Consider the following 16,277-nt stretch of genomic DNA (forward strand, 5'->3'; position numbering starts at 1 on the left):
GTTTACTGTAAGTAATCCTTAAATCTGAAATACTTGGTATTTCAGGCTTTTCAATCTAGTCTCAATAGTAAGTGGAGTTTAAATATAGATTAAATAATCTATTTAAGGTTTAGGTATTGATATATCTTTACTACTTTGGTTTTTAAGTCATAGCTGATGTTACGTCTTTCTCCGTTATTTGCTTTTAAGTATCTCAAAGACAAAACACCGAGAGCACTGAGAGTCTTGGGCAGCAGCATTAATGAGATGCAAATACAAGACAGTATCTGATCTACTGGAGGGACAATATGACAAGTAAAGGCTGTCATGTAGCAAAACGAACTGTTAAAGGGCGGAAATAATGTCAGAACAGTACAGAAGATGATAAGCCTATGAGAAAGGAGCTTTGGTGTTTTGGGGTAAAAAGGTTATGAGTTAACACCAAAACCAATCTTTCGATCTGTATGTAGTATTCCCTCGTTTTCAGCTGGAAGCAAGCTATACAGATTTTTAAAATGCTCATTCTGTCATTGTGTTTTGCCTGCTTTTGCCAAGGGGAAAGAAAATTACTAAGAGTTAACATCATGATTGTTTTGGTGTTTTGGAAATATTTGGCTTTCTGTTCTTTACAGAGTTGAAGAGTCCTTGTAAAACTGCTAATTCTTCTATGTGTTTTATAAAGTTTGGCATCTTGTTGCATATTGTCATGCAATGCTGGTGTTTTCATGTTTTAGTCTTAAATACCTGGTTCTGTTGCATGTTTGTTTATCTGCATACTGACCTTAGAACAGTTCTTATATAAAAAAGGATTATTAAGTGCAGTTTCTCTCCTTTTCGCTGCAGGTCTATTATGTGTAGCCTAAATTGTACTTTTTTTTTCCCCTTGATCTATTGGTGAGTGTACTCTTGCAAGCCTTTTACAGTGCATCTGAAAACTGGCAAAAGGAGCTGAAATTGGTAGTGAGGATAACTTATGTTCAAATTTTCTGGAAGCTCTGTGTCCATCAACTGTTAGATGCTGGTGCTGTTTGCATTTATTTGTGGGGGCTTAAAAAAACAGAATATTTTGCCATATGCTTTTGCAATGTATGGAGGAGGAATGAGGCATCATTGGAAAAGCATGTTTTGCTGTTTGCTGATCTGTATTGCAATTCTAGAATAAGATGAATAATTTATTCCTCTCCAGCTTGGTATTCAGATTGTTCCATTTTTAGTGGTGCAATTCTGTAGTCTAAGATGGTATATATTAAAATTTTAAGTATATTACAATATAGACTATTGTAGTACATAAATATAATACATTTCCTCAGCATAGTAGAATGACTTTGTAAAACAGATGAACGCCTGCTTTATGCAGTTGGTTTCTAATTTTGATTTTTCTGCCTGTATTTTGTTCACTCGTTAGCAACATGTGATGTGTGCATGTTTTCAGTACAGCAACTTTAAGATAAGTCATTCCACCTTTATAAATGCATGGAAAAGAAGAATTTGTATTTTTGGGATGGCTAGCATTTACATTAAAAAACAAAACAAAACCAAAACAAAAAAATCCAACCAATCAAACCCACACAAATTACCTTTCTAGCTTGTTTTTTAGTTTATAGGATTTGATTCTATAAGTGCCCCTTTATCAAAACTAGGTTAATTGATACTGCAATGCAAAGTAACTTGATTAAATATCTTAAATTCATGCTTTCCCTATAATATTCCCATCACAGTAAGACTTAAGAAAATTGTGTGTGTCTTTACATGATGAAGTGGCTTTGTCCATAAAAATTAATGGACGGATGTGCATGTTCACAAAACAAAAATGTATCTGCTTAGTGCCTTGTATTGATCTGGCTTTTAACTAGCTATTCAGGAATAAGGAAACTTCTCATCAGCTATAAGGAAATAGTAGTTGAATGGGACCAAATATCAGCCTTTCAACTGCAAAACTTCCTTTAAGCAATCCTTTAGCGGGCTGTTGATTGAAACTCCTCTGTTGCCCTTCTAGTATTTTGTTTCTTTTCTTTGTGCAACTGGCCAAAATCAGATTAAGTATAAATGAATTTTTTCAATCCATTTTCCCCTTCTTTTTAACAATACGCATCTCAAAAGTGTCAGTGTTTGACTGTCTGTTGAACACTGATTCTGTGCAGTATCCAGTAACATGACTCCTGTTATGAAGCCTTAGCATGCAAACAAAAGGTGTCAGTGTTTTGTTCCGGATCCCTCTTACTAGGTCCATGTATCAAATGCAGCAACAGTGACCTGTATTAACTCCCAACATGGATTCCCCAACTGAGTATGGGAGGTAAAACAGTTCTAAAAGCCACTTATTTGAGTGGATTTGGTATAGCTGACACATGAGGCTTTAGAGTTAGCTCTCATGTAGTGTGGGATACACAGAGATCTGTGCCGATTATCTAATGTAACATGGAATGTGATTGTAACTCAAGTAATAACATTCCCCTGAAATGGCCAGATGTTTAATTAAATGTAAGAGGCTGGAAACACATTCAAGTAGGAAAGAGTGCACAAACCAGGATAAATAAAGGTGGCTTTCAGTTTGTTTTTCAATTAGACTAGCTACAGAAAGAGGCCAACAGCTTTAAATAAATGGTTTGTTAGTTCATTCTGACAGTATCCCATGTAAAGAGGCAGACGCATCACCCCGTGTCAGAAGTGCTGAAGAATTCTGTTTTGAGCATGGATGCTGGTTTTATCCCATGTAATGTAATCTTCAAAACAGCACCGTAGGTGTTTAAGACCCCACAAATTAAACAAACTTGTGCCACCTTACCCAGTTTAAACAGTCCTGTGAGTCCCAATCCAACATGGCATTAATTTCAAATGAGCATGAGATGTGGTGAAGTTCAGGTCACCTGTGGGCTCCTGTGGGAAGAAGGGGTTAGCTGCTATCAGCAACAGAATGTGTCAGTGTGCACATACCTTCTCTGCTTTTAATTGCGCTAATGAACATGTGTGCTGAGCTACCATCAGCTGATAACAGAAATCATGAGTTGGGAAAAGCAGGTCAATTCACCTCAGAATCTACCAGAATCTTAGGAAAACTGAGCAAATCTTCAGGCAGAAATTACTGAGAAGAAAATTCTGCAAAAGGTATCTTGAGTCTCTGTGTACTGAGAAGGATGCAGCGAGTATGTCAGGAGTCTTTGTTTTTTTTGTTTTCATTATGTTGTTGTGGGGTTTGTTGTTTTGGTTTGTTTTGGGTTTTTTTTGGTTTGTTTTGGGTTTTTGTTTTGTTGCTTGTTTGTTGTTTGTTTTTTTTTTTTTTTTGTTTGGTTTGGTTTTTTAAAAGCTATTTAGTATAACACTGAGAAGGTATAAAACAGTTATCATTATTGTATTCCCATTTCTTGGTACTAAATAAGCACAGAATTTCTGATCTGAAGAGTAAAAGCCTGAATATGAATCAGAAATAAGCGCTGTAAATAATAAATGAATTTTTGTACCAGAAATAATAATCTGTATTGGTACACAAGAGTGAGAAAAATGTTTACACATGGTAATTATCTAAACTACACAGCCTTTATTACAACAAACTTATTACAAATCACTGTGAGCATTATTTGTCAAGTGTGTTCAAACAGTTTACATTGCCAAACAATGACTGACCAGATGGATATCTAATCTTGAAATCAGTGGATGGCTCAGCATGGCCAAGTTTGTGCACCAAGTAGAATGTGGAGTAGTGGAATATAAAGGCCCTTATGAAGCAGTTTAGAATGGCAGTGTTAAGGCTGATAAAGAGATGAGCTGATGAGAAGTTACACTGATAGCAAGTGGTTAGAGGTGAGGGGATAAGTAGTATGAATAAGAGCCATGAGGCGAGGCTTGTAAGCTCATCAGAGAACATCTATGAAGATGAAAAAGATAGTTTTGAGGTTGTTGATAATGTAAGCTGGTTGTATGCCATTCTGTTCAGAGGTTACTCAACAGGTTTAATTAACATCACGGTCCAACGCTTTGTGCCACCTTTATCATATTGCTTTCTGGCTTGGAATGTCCAGTCCACAAAGTTAGCTCAGGATAGGAAGTGACTTGGGACAATGTTGACAATAAATAATATCTGCTCGTAATAGAGAGATGGTCCTTAGGGTGGTGGTTGGTTTGGTTTATGTTTTAGCGTAAAGCATTCAACTCCCCAAAGAAGTGTGAGAAATTTGAGTTCTTAGGAAAAGTGTTAGCCCTTCAGATTGCACATAAGAGCTGAAACCCTCAAATTCTTTAAAACAAAACAAACAAAATCTGTATAACCAGAACCCAAGAAAATTGAATTTAAGTTTTTAAATAGTTTCATAATTTCATTTCATGTACTGGTAACTGAGATATTTTGACTGGATTTCAAATGTATCAGGCAAAGCTTCACAGAAAGTACTGAAGGACAGCAAACCTGACATCTGTCAGAAAAAGTGTTACTGCCTATATCACCTAGCAGGATTGTTACGTTGGATAAATCTGGAAATGGCAGGCAGGTGAGAGAGAAGGTGCTGAATTTGCTAGTTGTTCTTGTTTCCTGGTTCTGCTGTTCAAAGACTACTTTATTCTGAACAATACATTTCATCTTTGCGAGACAGCTTCTCCTGCTCAATCATGCTGTGAAATCACATGCTAATGGTTTTTTAATATCATTTGGCTGCCATAAAACAGATAGTAAAAGTACATTTTAGTAGCATGACCATATTGTCAGATTGGATGGGTAAAGGTGATGAGCTATAAAAGAGTAAGCCTTTGTTTAAATGCATATATCTCTTCATAATGAGCAAAATTAGCAAGGGAAATGATATAAAACGAATGAAAGTTAAATAGATTTTTGTTCAAGTCTGATAAAATTATTTTCCAGTTGTGACGGCTCTCCTTTCAACTACAGCATAGTACGCTTGGGATTTATTTTTAAATTGGCAATCAGAAATGAGGAACATGAAGGGGTACATTTTCCAAGCGATTAGTGGGAGGTATGCAAACAAATCCTATTATTTCTTAGTGGGATTAGAGCACATACTTTCCATACACTGCTTTGAAGAATTCCCCTTAAGCCTTCTTCCAGACTTCTAGCTGCAAAAACAGTTACAATAGTAAATTTAGTAGAAGAAAAGATTCTGGGTTGTAGCTACTTTGAATGTGTACCCTGCATACACCTATAAATCAAAAGAGCATAAAAAAATCTAATAGTTGCAGAAAATTAAGGTAAAATAATCCTGATTCATATAATTACATTTCTTAACTGAAGGTATTTCTTAGGATTCTCTCTGCATTGTCTAAAGATTTCTGTTGACTGAACATTTGAGTTCAGCAGGCTCAAATGATTCTTCTGCACTGTCTAGATCCAATGCAACTTTGTTAATTCTGCTCAAGATCATACATTTTCTTATGTAGTATATTTTTTTTCTAGCGTGCAGAGTTTCCAGTATCTGAGCAGTAAATTGATACTGAAACAAAAAATTGGTCTTTCCAAGATAGTTTCATAAGCACTACAGAACTACTCTGATTTTCTAATCCTAGTCTCTGCTGATTATATGATGTAAGATCTGAAATGATGTAGTATTTAAAAGCTTTTAATTAGCCCAGGGACGTCAGAGACAAGTTGTGTACCATTCATTTAAATTATTCATATCCTTTTACTTAGTAGCTACTGTATTTCCTCTAATGAAGTGTCAGTGGTTTGCCATGGGACCGCTCCTGCCTGTTCATCTGTTGGTTTAAAGCACAAAATTTGAGGTACATTTGAGGTATGGCAGTTACAGGGACTGAGCAAATTCAGGGTTAGGGGTAGGTATGTTATCTTCATATCCTTCACTGAAGAGTCAGCTTCCTGCTTTCTCACAGACATGTCCTTCCTGTTGGAAGGAAACGTAGATCAAACTTGTCACAATATTTTAGAAGTTCTTGAAGCTTCTTGTTTAGGTATCTTGGCCTGAAACAAGCAGTGACTTTATGAACTCTCAGTTTTGTTATGTCTTTGTTAAAATGCTAACGCACACTTGCCAGCCAGGGCATGCTATTCCCTCTATACCATATGAAAATGTAAGATTCTTGGTTCTTTCCTGAATGGTTTAATTGTATGGCAAAATTAAATTAAAGATTTTTATAAGATGTGTGCCCACTGACTTTGCCAAATTGTCTGTCCTTTTAGGGAGAAAACAGAATAGGTGTGTATCATTCTCTGAAGAGCAAAAATGCAACTGCCAGTTCACTCTTATTTCTGTATAATCCATGACAAGCCATGAGTTATCACAGTGCTCTGTTTTTTACCTTTGTTCGCTTCAGCAGTTCATTTTGTTTCCGTATGTTTTTTCAGTTCTCAGGATGGCTTATGTGATTCCCCCCTCAGCTCCATCTCCAGCAGTGACTATGAGAGTGTTTCTGTCACTACATGTAGTCTCTCCAGCATATACGCTCTGAGGTAATAACATCACTTTGCAGTCAGATTTGACAAATGGTATTGGGTTATGTTTGGTTAAAAATTTTCACTGAATTAACAATCAAGTGACAGCAACACTTATGAGTATTTTTTCCTTTTGAACAGCAGGTACTTTTTTTTTTCCCTAGCAGTTTTCTCCAGTGCTGTGGTAATTGAAAGGCAACTATTTACAGAGAAGTTTCAATCCATACAGCAATGAATAATATATGTCCATGATCTCCCTTTTATTTGTCCATATAGCATTTCTTGAGAGACCTCAGGTTTTAGCTTGGAAAGTACCAAGTATTTGTCTTAGCTAGGTCTTGGCTTTCTAGAAAACACGTTTTTTCCATTTTGTTTCACCTAGTAAAATGAGGGGAGCGTTCCAGTTAACAATAATTTAACTTCCATGGTGGTGTTGGCCAAAATTGGTAAGAATACTAGTTTATAATCTCATATTCTGAAACTGCATGAGAGTTTTAACTTCAGTTAGTTTTGTTTAGAGCACTTATAGAGGAATAAGGTTTAGGGCAGAAGAATTTAACTAAAGCAGAAATGAGTTCTTTGCTTTTTTTCAGTGTTTGCATAACATATATGTATGTAATTTATTGCATACATTGTATGCAGTAACATTTTTAGTCTGGTGCAGGCAGATTGAAATACCACTATTTCAGTCAAGGTAGACCTTCCCCTGCTTTTTGGCTTCCCTTTTTCATCTGTTTCTCTCTACCCAGCACTTCATTTGAACTTCAGGAATTCCCAATTTTGTTTAAGTTTGGGGACAGAAAGAGGGGGTAAAATATGTTTTCTAATAGCGAGAGAGGAAACAGTACATATTATTATATATGTATGCATTTATTTTTTTAGAATGTGTCTGTTTTCAGGCTCAATTTTTTGAGTTTCATAGTTTTAAAATAAGGGCAGAAAGATGCAACTAGAACTGTCCTTCATGGTTTTAAGTTTGAAATACATTTCCTTTTGACTGTTCTTCAAACAAAACCCAATTTACCTGCATGCAACAGTTGCTCTCCTTTAAATACCGTGTACATCAGAGAGTGTTTCACACAGGGCTGTCTAAACAGACAATAGAAGTAACCTCAGTTATTCTTCAGGAATAACTCGAGCATTGAGAATAAGTAAGTATTCATTAGATGCACCACCTATTTTCAAGGTCTTACTGTACTGTCTTTGTATGTTAGTATTGTAGTTGCCGCTGTGTTGATGCTTAGGTAAAGTAGATCTGTCTTTTCCCTTTTTTCAAATTTTGTTTTGCTTGATGTGGATTTATAAGGCAGTATTTGTACATGTGCATTTGTGCTCTTGTCCGCTGAACTGTAGCATTATATAAATCCAAGTTGCCTATTTTTCTGTATCTGATTGGTATTACTAGAGATCTAGCTATTGTGGTTTATGATCCAATAAAAAAAATAGCTAAGTGCGCATTTGACTCTACCAATATGAATTTCCTCTTTTGAAATACTTAGTTTAAAAAAAGTTTAAACTCTTTTTAATGACGTAAAAGAAAAAAAAACCTCAGAAGTCTAACTGCTTCATGGTAACGTGTTCCTAGATCTGTGTGCGTAGAAATGTAATATTCAGTACATCTATTTGCATTATATTTTAGAATGTTATTTTTAAGAGGGTCCCCTGTTCTTTTGTGTTACATAGTTTTATTTGACTATTCAAGAACTTCTCTAAAGTTGTATAATTGGTTTACTACAACAGGCATGTTCTTTGCAAACACTATCTCTACAAAATGTTCTTTTCTGAAATAACTAAGTTCTCTCTGATGTCATGTGCATATCCTAAATTGGGTTTTTTATTGTTTCTTCTTTCCTCGGAAATGTTCCACTTTAATGTACTAAATTTCTTTCTGTTTTCACTTAACAACAATTAGAAATTTAAATCTAATATTTGCAATTCTATCTGAAAAATAATTAGCTAAACATAGAATTCTTGAGATGCATTTATTTGGCCTTTCAACCTAATGTGAATCATAAACAACACCTTTGTGTTGTTAAATAATCAACACTGAGGCTGACAGTTGTACAGTCAGATTGCAGCCTGTTTTGGAAATACCCAAATGCCTTCAAACAATTTGGCTCTGGTAGCAAAACTAGCTTAGCCAGGGTAGCACAGTGTGTTGAATTGAACTACTAGTGTATTAAATAGCATAGATTGAATGGATTTGAAACAATTAAATTTTATATATATGGAATTCTATATTATGTATACATTTATTGTTTCCCAAATAAAGAACCAGGGGGAAAATTCCTGCTCCTTGGAACTCAGAGCATTGTTCAACACATGGGTTCATTATTTTGATTTTTTTCGGGAGGAAAAGCCATTAGGACTGTAGGAACCATTTGGGACCTGTTAAAGGAGGCTGCTTCAAATCAGCCTGTGATTTACTGCCTTAGACTTGTTCCATCATCAACCAGTGCTGTGCAATTTTTTGAGCTATATTCATCCCACCTAATTTTAGGCACCAAACTGATACACCTAAATTAGAAGTTTTGTTGCTGAAGGTTTCCTGTTTAGTCAATGGAGAAAAGCGGAAACCTCAGTTAAGCGTGTAATTTGTTGAAATGCATCTGGGCCAAAGATTTTCAGTCTTAAATGAGAACTATGATTGCATACTTTGATTACTGACTGTGCTCACACAGTAATTTGAAAAACATTTTAAAACCTTGCTCGAGGCTTCTAGAGCACAAATTTGAAAAAAAAAAAAATGGTACAGAGAGCTTCTCAAATGGTTTTACTAAGGAAAGGTTTATTATTTCATTGGTACCTGATCAGTGTAGAAGATTCATCCTTTGAGTCTCAGAGGTCTGATAGTCAAGAAGTTAAATGTTTCAGACCAGTTCAGAAGATGATTGTTTGCAAAATGTTGATTAAGCAGTATCCAGACTTGAGATGCTCATCTCAGTAGTCAGCTTTCTCAGCAAAGGATAAAGGTATTCCATGAATTTCAGAAGGTTTCAGAGAAACTGTGGTTTTATGCAGACTTTAATAGAATATGCAGAAGTTTTTTGTTACATCAGTGTGACTGTGGAATAATACTGCTGACTTGAGTGAAGATAAGATGCTTGTAACTACAGCAGGGAAGTGGCAATTGGTCCATTGTTTATGTTAGGTCCATGAAACAATCCATCCAGTTTTTCCTTTTTAATGGTTTCTTTTAATAAATGTAATTTTTAGAACAATTGTTAATATAACTGTAATGTATTGAATTGTAAATGGGCAACTAATAAAATACACTGCTGGAATCTTACCCGTTTCAGTGCTGGAAGTAGTAAAATCAGGAGTTTTTAAAAATAAACTGCGGGAATTTGTCAGTTTTCAACGTGCATCTGAATTATTGGGCAAGATCCCAATATAACCATTAATTTGATCAGAAACCTAAGTGAAGGGCTATTCATATGCTTATGGGATGAGATGACTTGATATGCTTAAAGCCAGAAATGAACCTAAGTTCTTTGAAATACTAGAGCTAGAAAATGGCAAGAAATGTGGTGCTTTGGGAATGATGAAGAAAAATAAGTGAGAGAACAGAACAAGGTAGTTACAATTAGTTTATTTCAAGCCTTATTGGAGTTTTTGGTGTACGACAGTGCAAGGGAGGAAGAAATACTGATGTATCTGTATTCAAGCATTTGCTTGCCTAGAGTATACGGTAAAGCCTGCTTCTTCATTTTAAGGTTATGATAAGCCAATAAATGATAACTTTAAATATAAGTAATAACTTTTAAAATTAATCTTTACGATACAGTAGATGCCTTTCCAGGTCAGCAGTCACTTTTTTTAAATATGTCATTGTGGCTTAATATTAGTGTTTTGTGATATATTTTTCTACAGTTTTAGACGTTTACAAAATTGATGGTGAGGTTTTAGCCTGTTGTTTACAGTCTGTAAAAGGAGGTATCTGCCATGTATTGTACTCAAGTCTATGCCAAAACAGCCAGACTGCCAGCAATTAGTGGTATATTTGTATGGCTGTTTCCGTTAGAATATCTGTATTTGCATACACATGGACAGAGCCCAAGGTCATTGACTTGCTGGTTACAGTTGAAAAACATTGCTTACTTTATTGCAAATTTTAAGTACATCCCTGTTAGTAAAACACACTTGTGAAACAAGGCAGGGAAGGTTATCTTCGTATATAAATGAGATGAAATTTTGATTACCTGCATCGGAAATAGAGGGTGTTTTGCAGGAGACTCTTTGAAGCTACCTTGCCAGTCAATTCATAAAAATCATAGAATAACCCAAGTTGGAAGGGACCTCAAAAGATGACCTGATCCAACTTGTTGTGGCAAAGGGAGCCTAGATGAGATTTTCTAGCATCCTGTCCAGTCGCAGCTTGAAAACCTTCAGCAATGGGCACTCTACCACAACCCTGGGGAGGTTGTTCCAGTGACTGTAGTGTATAATATTTCTTTCTTATACCAAGATGAAACCTCTTATGGTGCAACTTGTCCTCTCCAGGTGGCTTCTTATGAAGAAGGAGCCTTTGTCCTCTTCGTAGCTACTCTTTGCACACTGGAATACTGCAATCAGGTCACCCCCCTGGAGCCTTCTCGTCTCTGGGGAAAAAAGACCGATCTCCTTCAGTCTCTCCTTGTAGGACAGGTTCTTCATCATTTTCATGGCCCTCCTTTGGACCCTCTCCAGTCTGTCTGCGTCTTTCCTGAATTGTGGAGACCAGAACTGGACACTAGTGCTCCGGACGTGGCCTGACAAGCGCTTGGTACGTTGGGATGGTCACGTCTCTGTCTTTGCCAGTAATGCCCCCGTGGATGCAGCCCAGGATCCGATTTGCCTCTGTCGCTGCATCAGTGCACTGCTGGCTCCTGTTCAGCCTGTTGCGCACCAGGACCCCCAGGTCCCTTTCAGCAAGGCTGCTCCCCGGCCACACAGATCCCAGTCTGTCCCGGACTCTTTGGTTGTCTCATCGCAGCTGCAGGACTTCGCGCTTGTCCCTGTTAAACTCCATACTGTTCTTGCTAGCTCACTCTTCCAGCCCCTCCAGGTCTGTCTGGAAGCTGCCTTTCCCTTCTGACGCATCCACCTCACCACTCAGTGTGGTGTCATTAGCAAACTCGGTGGTGGAGCTCTCAGTCCCATCATCCAGATAATTTAGATGTTGAACAGTGCGAGGCCCACTGTTGATCCCTGGGGGTCCCCTACTTGTGACAAGCTGCCACCCTGAGTAAAAGGCATTGATCACCACCCTCTGAGTGTGACCTGTGAGGTGGTTTCTTCCCCATTTCAGAGACCAAGTGAAGTTCTTGTGGGTGGACAGTTTCTTATAAAACCAGGTTATATACTGTGCTTTTCCATCAGTAGAATTCAGTGCCTCGAAGAGGATTAAAAAGGAAAAATAACTCGGTAATTCATCAAGACTGTGAATTATACTAGGAGAATTCAGGTCTTTCATATCATGGTCCAGAGCTATGCTATCAAAGCTACAGCATAAATTACATGACCAGAAGTTTTAATAAAGTGATCACAACTACTGTGGGGATCTTGTAGATAATAGGGTGGAGGACAACAGATATATTAACCAAGTATTTTAACTGTTGTGTCACCTTCTGCTTGATCAGCTGTGTCTCCAGATCACTTGTCTTGCAGTTTTACCATTGTTAACCTGGTTAGTTTATGTTTGTTTAAACTATGCAAAATTACAGATGAATTCTGCATTAATATTTGGTACTGTCATTTTTGTTTTGAGCAATGCATTACTGTAGAATTTCTTTCCCCTTTTTTTTTCTGTAGAGCTCTTTGTGGAAAGACTGCTCAGAACCAGAAAAAGTCTGGTGGTAATGGCTTTACATGTACTGTACTGAAATCATGGAAATAGAGCTTAGCGAGAAGAGTTGTAGGAAGAGAAAGGGGTTTATACCGTGAGCGAATCAGAATGACTTCTAGAATAGATGCTATTCCTGCCTAATGATGTTGAACTGCAAACTGTCTGTGTATGCTTTAGGCACTGTGAGTCTGTGCTGTTTTGTATAGCTGTGTCACTCAAGCAGTGTGAGGGCAATTAATACACATATTAATATAGTCATAAACAGACTGCTGTGTACAGTCTTCTTGCTTTGCTGCTAAATCCCTTGCCCCAACACCCAGCTGAGCAGTACCAGCAAAACAAAAAGTCAGTGTTGATGAGGTCTGTCAGCTTTTGCTTATGATTTTAGTCAGTGAAACATATGTGACTGAAGCAGATGTCTCTTGTTTTTCATGGCCAGGATTCTTCTTGATGTGTTTCATGCCTATCTTATTCCTCACCTTGCAAGACAAATCAAACCTCCAAATGGTGAAACTTGTTCTAAGCTATCCCTTTTAAGAAATTCCACAAGATATTTTGGTATATTATATGAATATCTGTGTCTTCAGTAACAAGTAACTGATGCAGATTTTATTTTCTCAAGGAGTAACCCAGGCAGTTTGTGTGAACTACTTGTTAAGGAGCACTTGTTACAGTGGGAAAGTGAAAATTCAGTTGTTTGAAGTTCTTTGGTCTTTCCCTATTAAAATGATAAACTTCATATTTTAGCAAAGTTAAAATATCTAATATGGTTGAAGTAAATTAAATATAAAATATGTTGCGCTCTGTGTAAACCAAGTGAAATAGGGCAGTATTTTAAGCTGACTAGCATCAGTGACAGAGGCAATAAGTCTGTTCTAGCAAAATTGGTAGACACCCCAAAAGTTGCCATTTGGGTTCTATATTCCAGGTGGCATATCATCTGGCTGGAGTCTGACAAAAGGGACATAATGGTTTTGTGTTCTTGTTTCTAGATAGCTCACTTGTAATTTTCATTTTTTGTAATTTAACCACATTTATTATCATGTTCGTTTTAACGATGTGTAAAAATCTGTTGCTGAATGTCACTTGGTGTTCCATGTGCTACTAATAGAACAAAAATTACTAGCTTTCAGAATGAAATTTTATTTTATAGATTGTTTTGGGTTTTTTTCCCCCAGAAAAACCCTTAGAATAGCATGTTTAGGAGTTTTGAGATTATGTGTAATTAACTAAAATCACTATAGAAACCTCAGTTTTTGCATAGCTTTTAGCAATGTCTAAAACCAAGATACATTGTAAAACTACAGTTGGAGGAAAAAAGAGAGTATTTCCTCATATTTGCAGCTACACTGAAGGTGAAGAATTAAGAGAATACTTTCTTTTCTAATTACAATGTTAAGGTTCCACCTAATACTTTAATTAGCTTTTCTCAGCTTTGACTCCCATGTCTGGATACCGAATTCCTGTGAGATTCTCCTAGACCCTGGGATGCTTTAATGCTTCATCTGGTTGTTCTGTGTTATTTTTTTGAGGGAATCGATGGAGGCGATGTGAAAATGCTGTGCTATTAAGTTTCCCTATCCCTCAGAGTTCCTCTTCCTGGAAAATGTTTTTCAGTGCTGCTTCTCCATCTCTTTCTGCCACACACAGGAGTTGCAACTCAAGAGAGTATTTGCTGGAATTGGATGCTAAATTAATCCACTTTTACTATGCTATAAAGAATAGTTGTTTGTATACTGCTGAGGACATTACTGAAGAGCTCTATGAAATGACTCTTTGCCCTTGGAAATACTTGTATCCAGCATCAGGTATCCAGGTTCTGTCTGTCCTGTGTTGAGTTCTGGATAAGGCTTAAAAGCTGGGACTGATGCATTTCTATGCCTGTATCAGATACCAGAGCTGATATTACATACCATTTCTTCAAAAGTGCTATACATTTCTGGTTTTCATTTCATTTCTGTGCTCTAATCTCATATTATTTGTCCTTTTGAAGTGTGAGTGAATGTTGGAGAGCTTTGAATTTTTGATGACAAGAAAGTGTTAGAAAAAAGTCATGGTGGAATTGAGAAAATCTTACTAGAATCTAAGCAATATTCTAACTTCTTTTCAGTTCTGTTTTTTATGGAATTTTACAATATCCTTATCTTACCATATTTATTTGGGTTTGGTTTAAATTTTAAGAAAAACAGTAAGTGTAGTACCTTGCAAGTATCTGACATTAAATTTGATGGTTAGAAAGCAGCCATGTTGATTACTGATGCTCTTAAGTTATTTGTTCATATGTTCTTTTACAGAAGTTCTATCTATAATGATCAAAAATACTATTTGGGAGAGAGCACTATTAAAGTTGATAAATCCTGCACTGGCAATGTTGTTTATTTTATTTCCCGTTTGAAATACAGTATCTTTACATTCTTCTGAAAACCCAGGCCATGGGTAATGAGTTTGATTAAGCCAGTTGTCTAGGTAGAGTTTCTTATGGTGGATCTATTTAGCAAGATGCTGCTTCAACAGCTGTGTTTTTTGAAAAGTACAATATGGTAAGTACAATGAGAATTATCTGCAGTTTGAAGAGCTGAAGAAGGATTCAAGATGATGTTCTTCCAACCGAGTAGGCAGCTGCAGAAGCTGCCAGAGTGTGGAGCAAAAGTTGTTGCTGTTGATTTCAAATTCAGTAGTCTTTAAGGCTCAGGAATTTTTCCCGACTGAAGATATCATTTAGGACATATGGCTAATCCCGTTAGCCAAATTATTTATTTTAATCAGCTGACCTAAGATTGCCCACCTCTACTGGGGCAAATGAAGGGGCTTCTGCAAGTCTTGCAGTGTATGAAAAATAATTCCCCTACTGTGGAGTTCAAAAGGTTGACAGCAGATGGGGCTTTTAGCACATGTCCTACCATGTATGGTGCTGGACATCGCCAATACATGTGATAATACCATACTCTAGTCAAGTCTGCTCCTTCTGGTGGTGCATAGCTAAATTATTCCCAAAACAAGCATTTGCATGCAGTTGTATTATTTGTTTCTCAAGACAAAGTTCTGAAGCCCCATGAACATTTTATGGATTGGGTTCTTCTCCCTCTTCAGCCTTTTTTTCTTAAAATAGAGAGAAAATACCTAACAGATTGCATTTGAAAAACCTCTTGACATAATAAAATATTAGGGTTAAAAGGTCAAAAAATAAAGTTCCGAATTAAAGCTTTTCTTAGTCTGCTTTAAATGTAGCTTCTGGGATCATTCCTTAAAATATAGTCCTTAGTTAAATAACTCTATGCTATTACTCAAATAATAAGACATGTTCTAGATTTGGTTTAAATTACTCTAAAATTGAATGTGTAGCCACCCCCTTCATGTAAAATAATTCTAAGAACCATTAATCTCACTATTTTCCTCCCAACCATATCAAAATTAGTACATGTTAGAAACCAAAGGGTTTTAACCTGCTGTTTATTGTGTTTCTTGTGAGAGTATCCAAAAAGAAATGCCAGAGGTACTACAAAAAGCAGAATGGAAAGTAGTAATTTTTTTTTTACTGCCATGGAGTCATACTTCTCCTACCAAGTCCATATCACTTTCCTTTTGTCATTCCTCATGTATACAACCTTTGTCTTTCCCCAACTATTGTCTGCTCTTTTAAATGGCTTTTGGAGCAGTTATTCTTTTTTTTTTTTTTTTTTCAAATTGGAACCCAGAGTTGACTACAGCCTTGTGAAGTATGAAAGTAAGAGTAATAGCTGGGGAAAGACAGGTTGACAGGTTAGTGGTGGGATTTCCAGTTACAGCCTACACAGATATCAGTGGGATGAATGTACCAGTTACTGAAGTAGTTTTAGAAATTGTGTGTAGACAACAAAATATATTAGCCTGCAAAAGTTTTGGCGTTTGAGTTTGGGTTTTTTGGGGGGGTTTTGTTTTTGTTTGTTTGTTTGTTTTGGGGGTTTTTTTGTTTGTTTTTTTGGGGTGGTTTTTTTTTTTTAGCTTTTTATTTGCTTTATGAAAAAATTCAAATGAGAGAGAAAACCCTAAATATTGTTGATTGGATAAAAAGTGTATGTCATTGATATTGTACACTGAGCA

General features: G+C 36.5%; 1 protein-coding gene across 7 annotated transcripts in view; it reads left to right on the top strand.

Moving 5' to 3' along the window:
* The window catches only part of ZFYVE28 (zinc finger FYVE-type containing 28), a 159,622-nt gene that overhangs the window by 121,497 nt on the left and 21,848 nt on the right, over positions 1-16,277 (top strand). For 5 of the 7 annotated variants that reach the window (XM_032987426.2, XM_032987429.2, XM_042808340.1 and 2 more), the window contains exon 9: positions 6,284-6,388. The exons of the other annotated variants lie outside the window; for them this stretch is intronic. In XM_032987426.2, coding sequence (XP_032843317.1) covers positions 6,284-6,388 — 105 coding nt within the window. The remainder of the gene's footprint in view (positions 1-6,283; positions 6,389-16,277) is intronic. 7 annotated transcript variants of the gene reach the window in all.

The sequence above is a fragment of the Tyto alba genome, unplaced genomic scaffold (assembly GCF_018691265.1).
Source record: "Tyto alba isolate M040663 unplaced genomic scaffold, T.alba_DEE_v4.0 Super-Scaffold_6, whole genome shotgun sequence".
In the NCBI taxonomy this organism is placed as follows: Eukaryota; Metazoa; Chordata; class Aves; order Strigiformes; family Tytonidae; genus Tyto; species Tyto alba.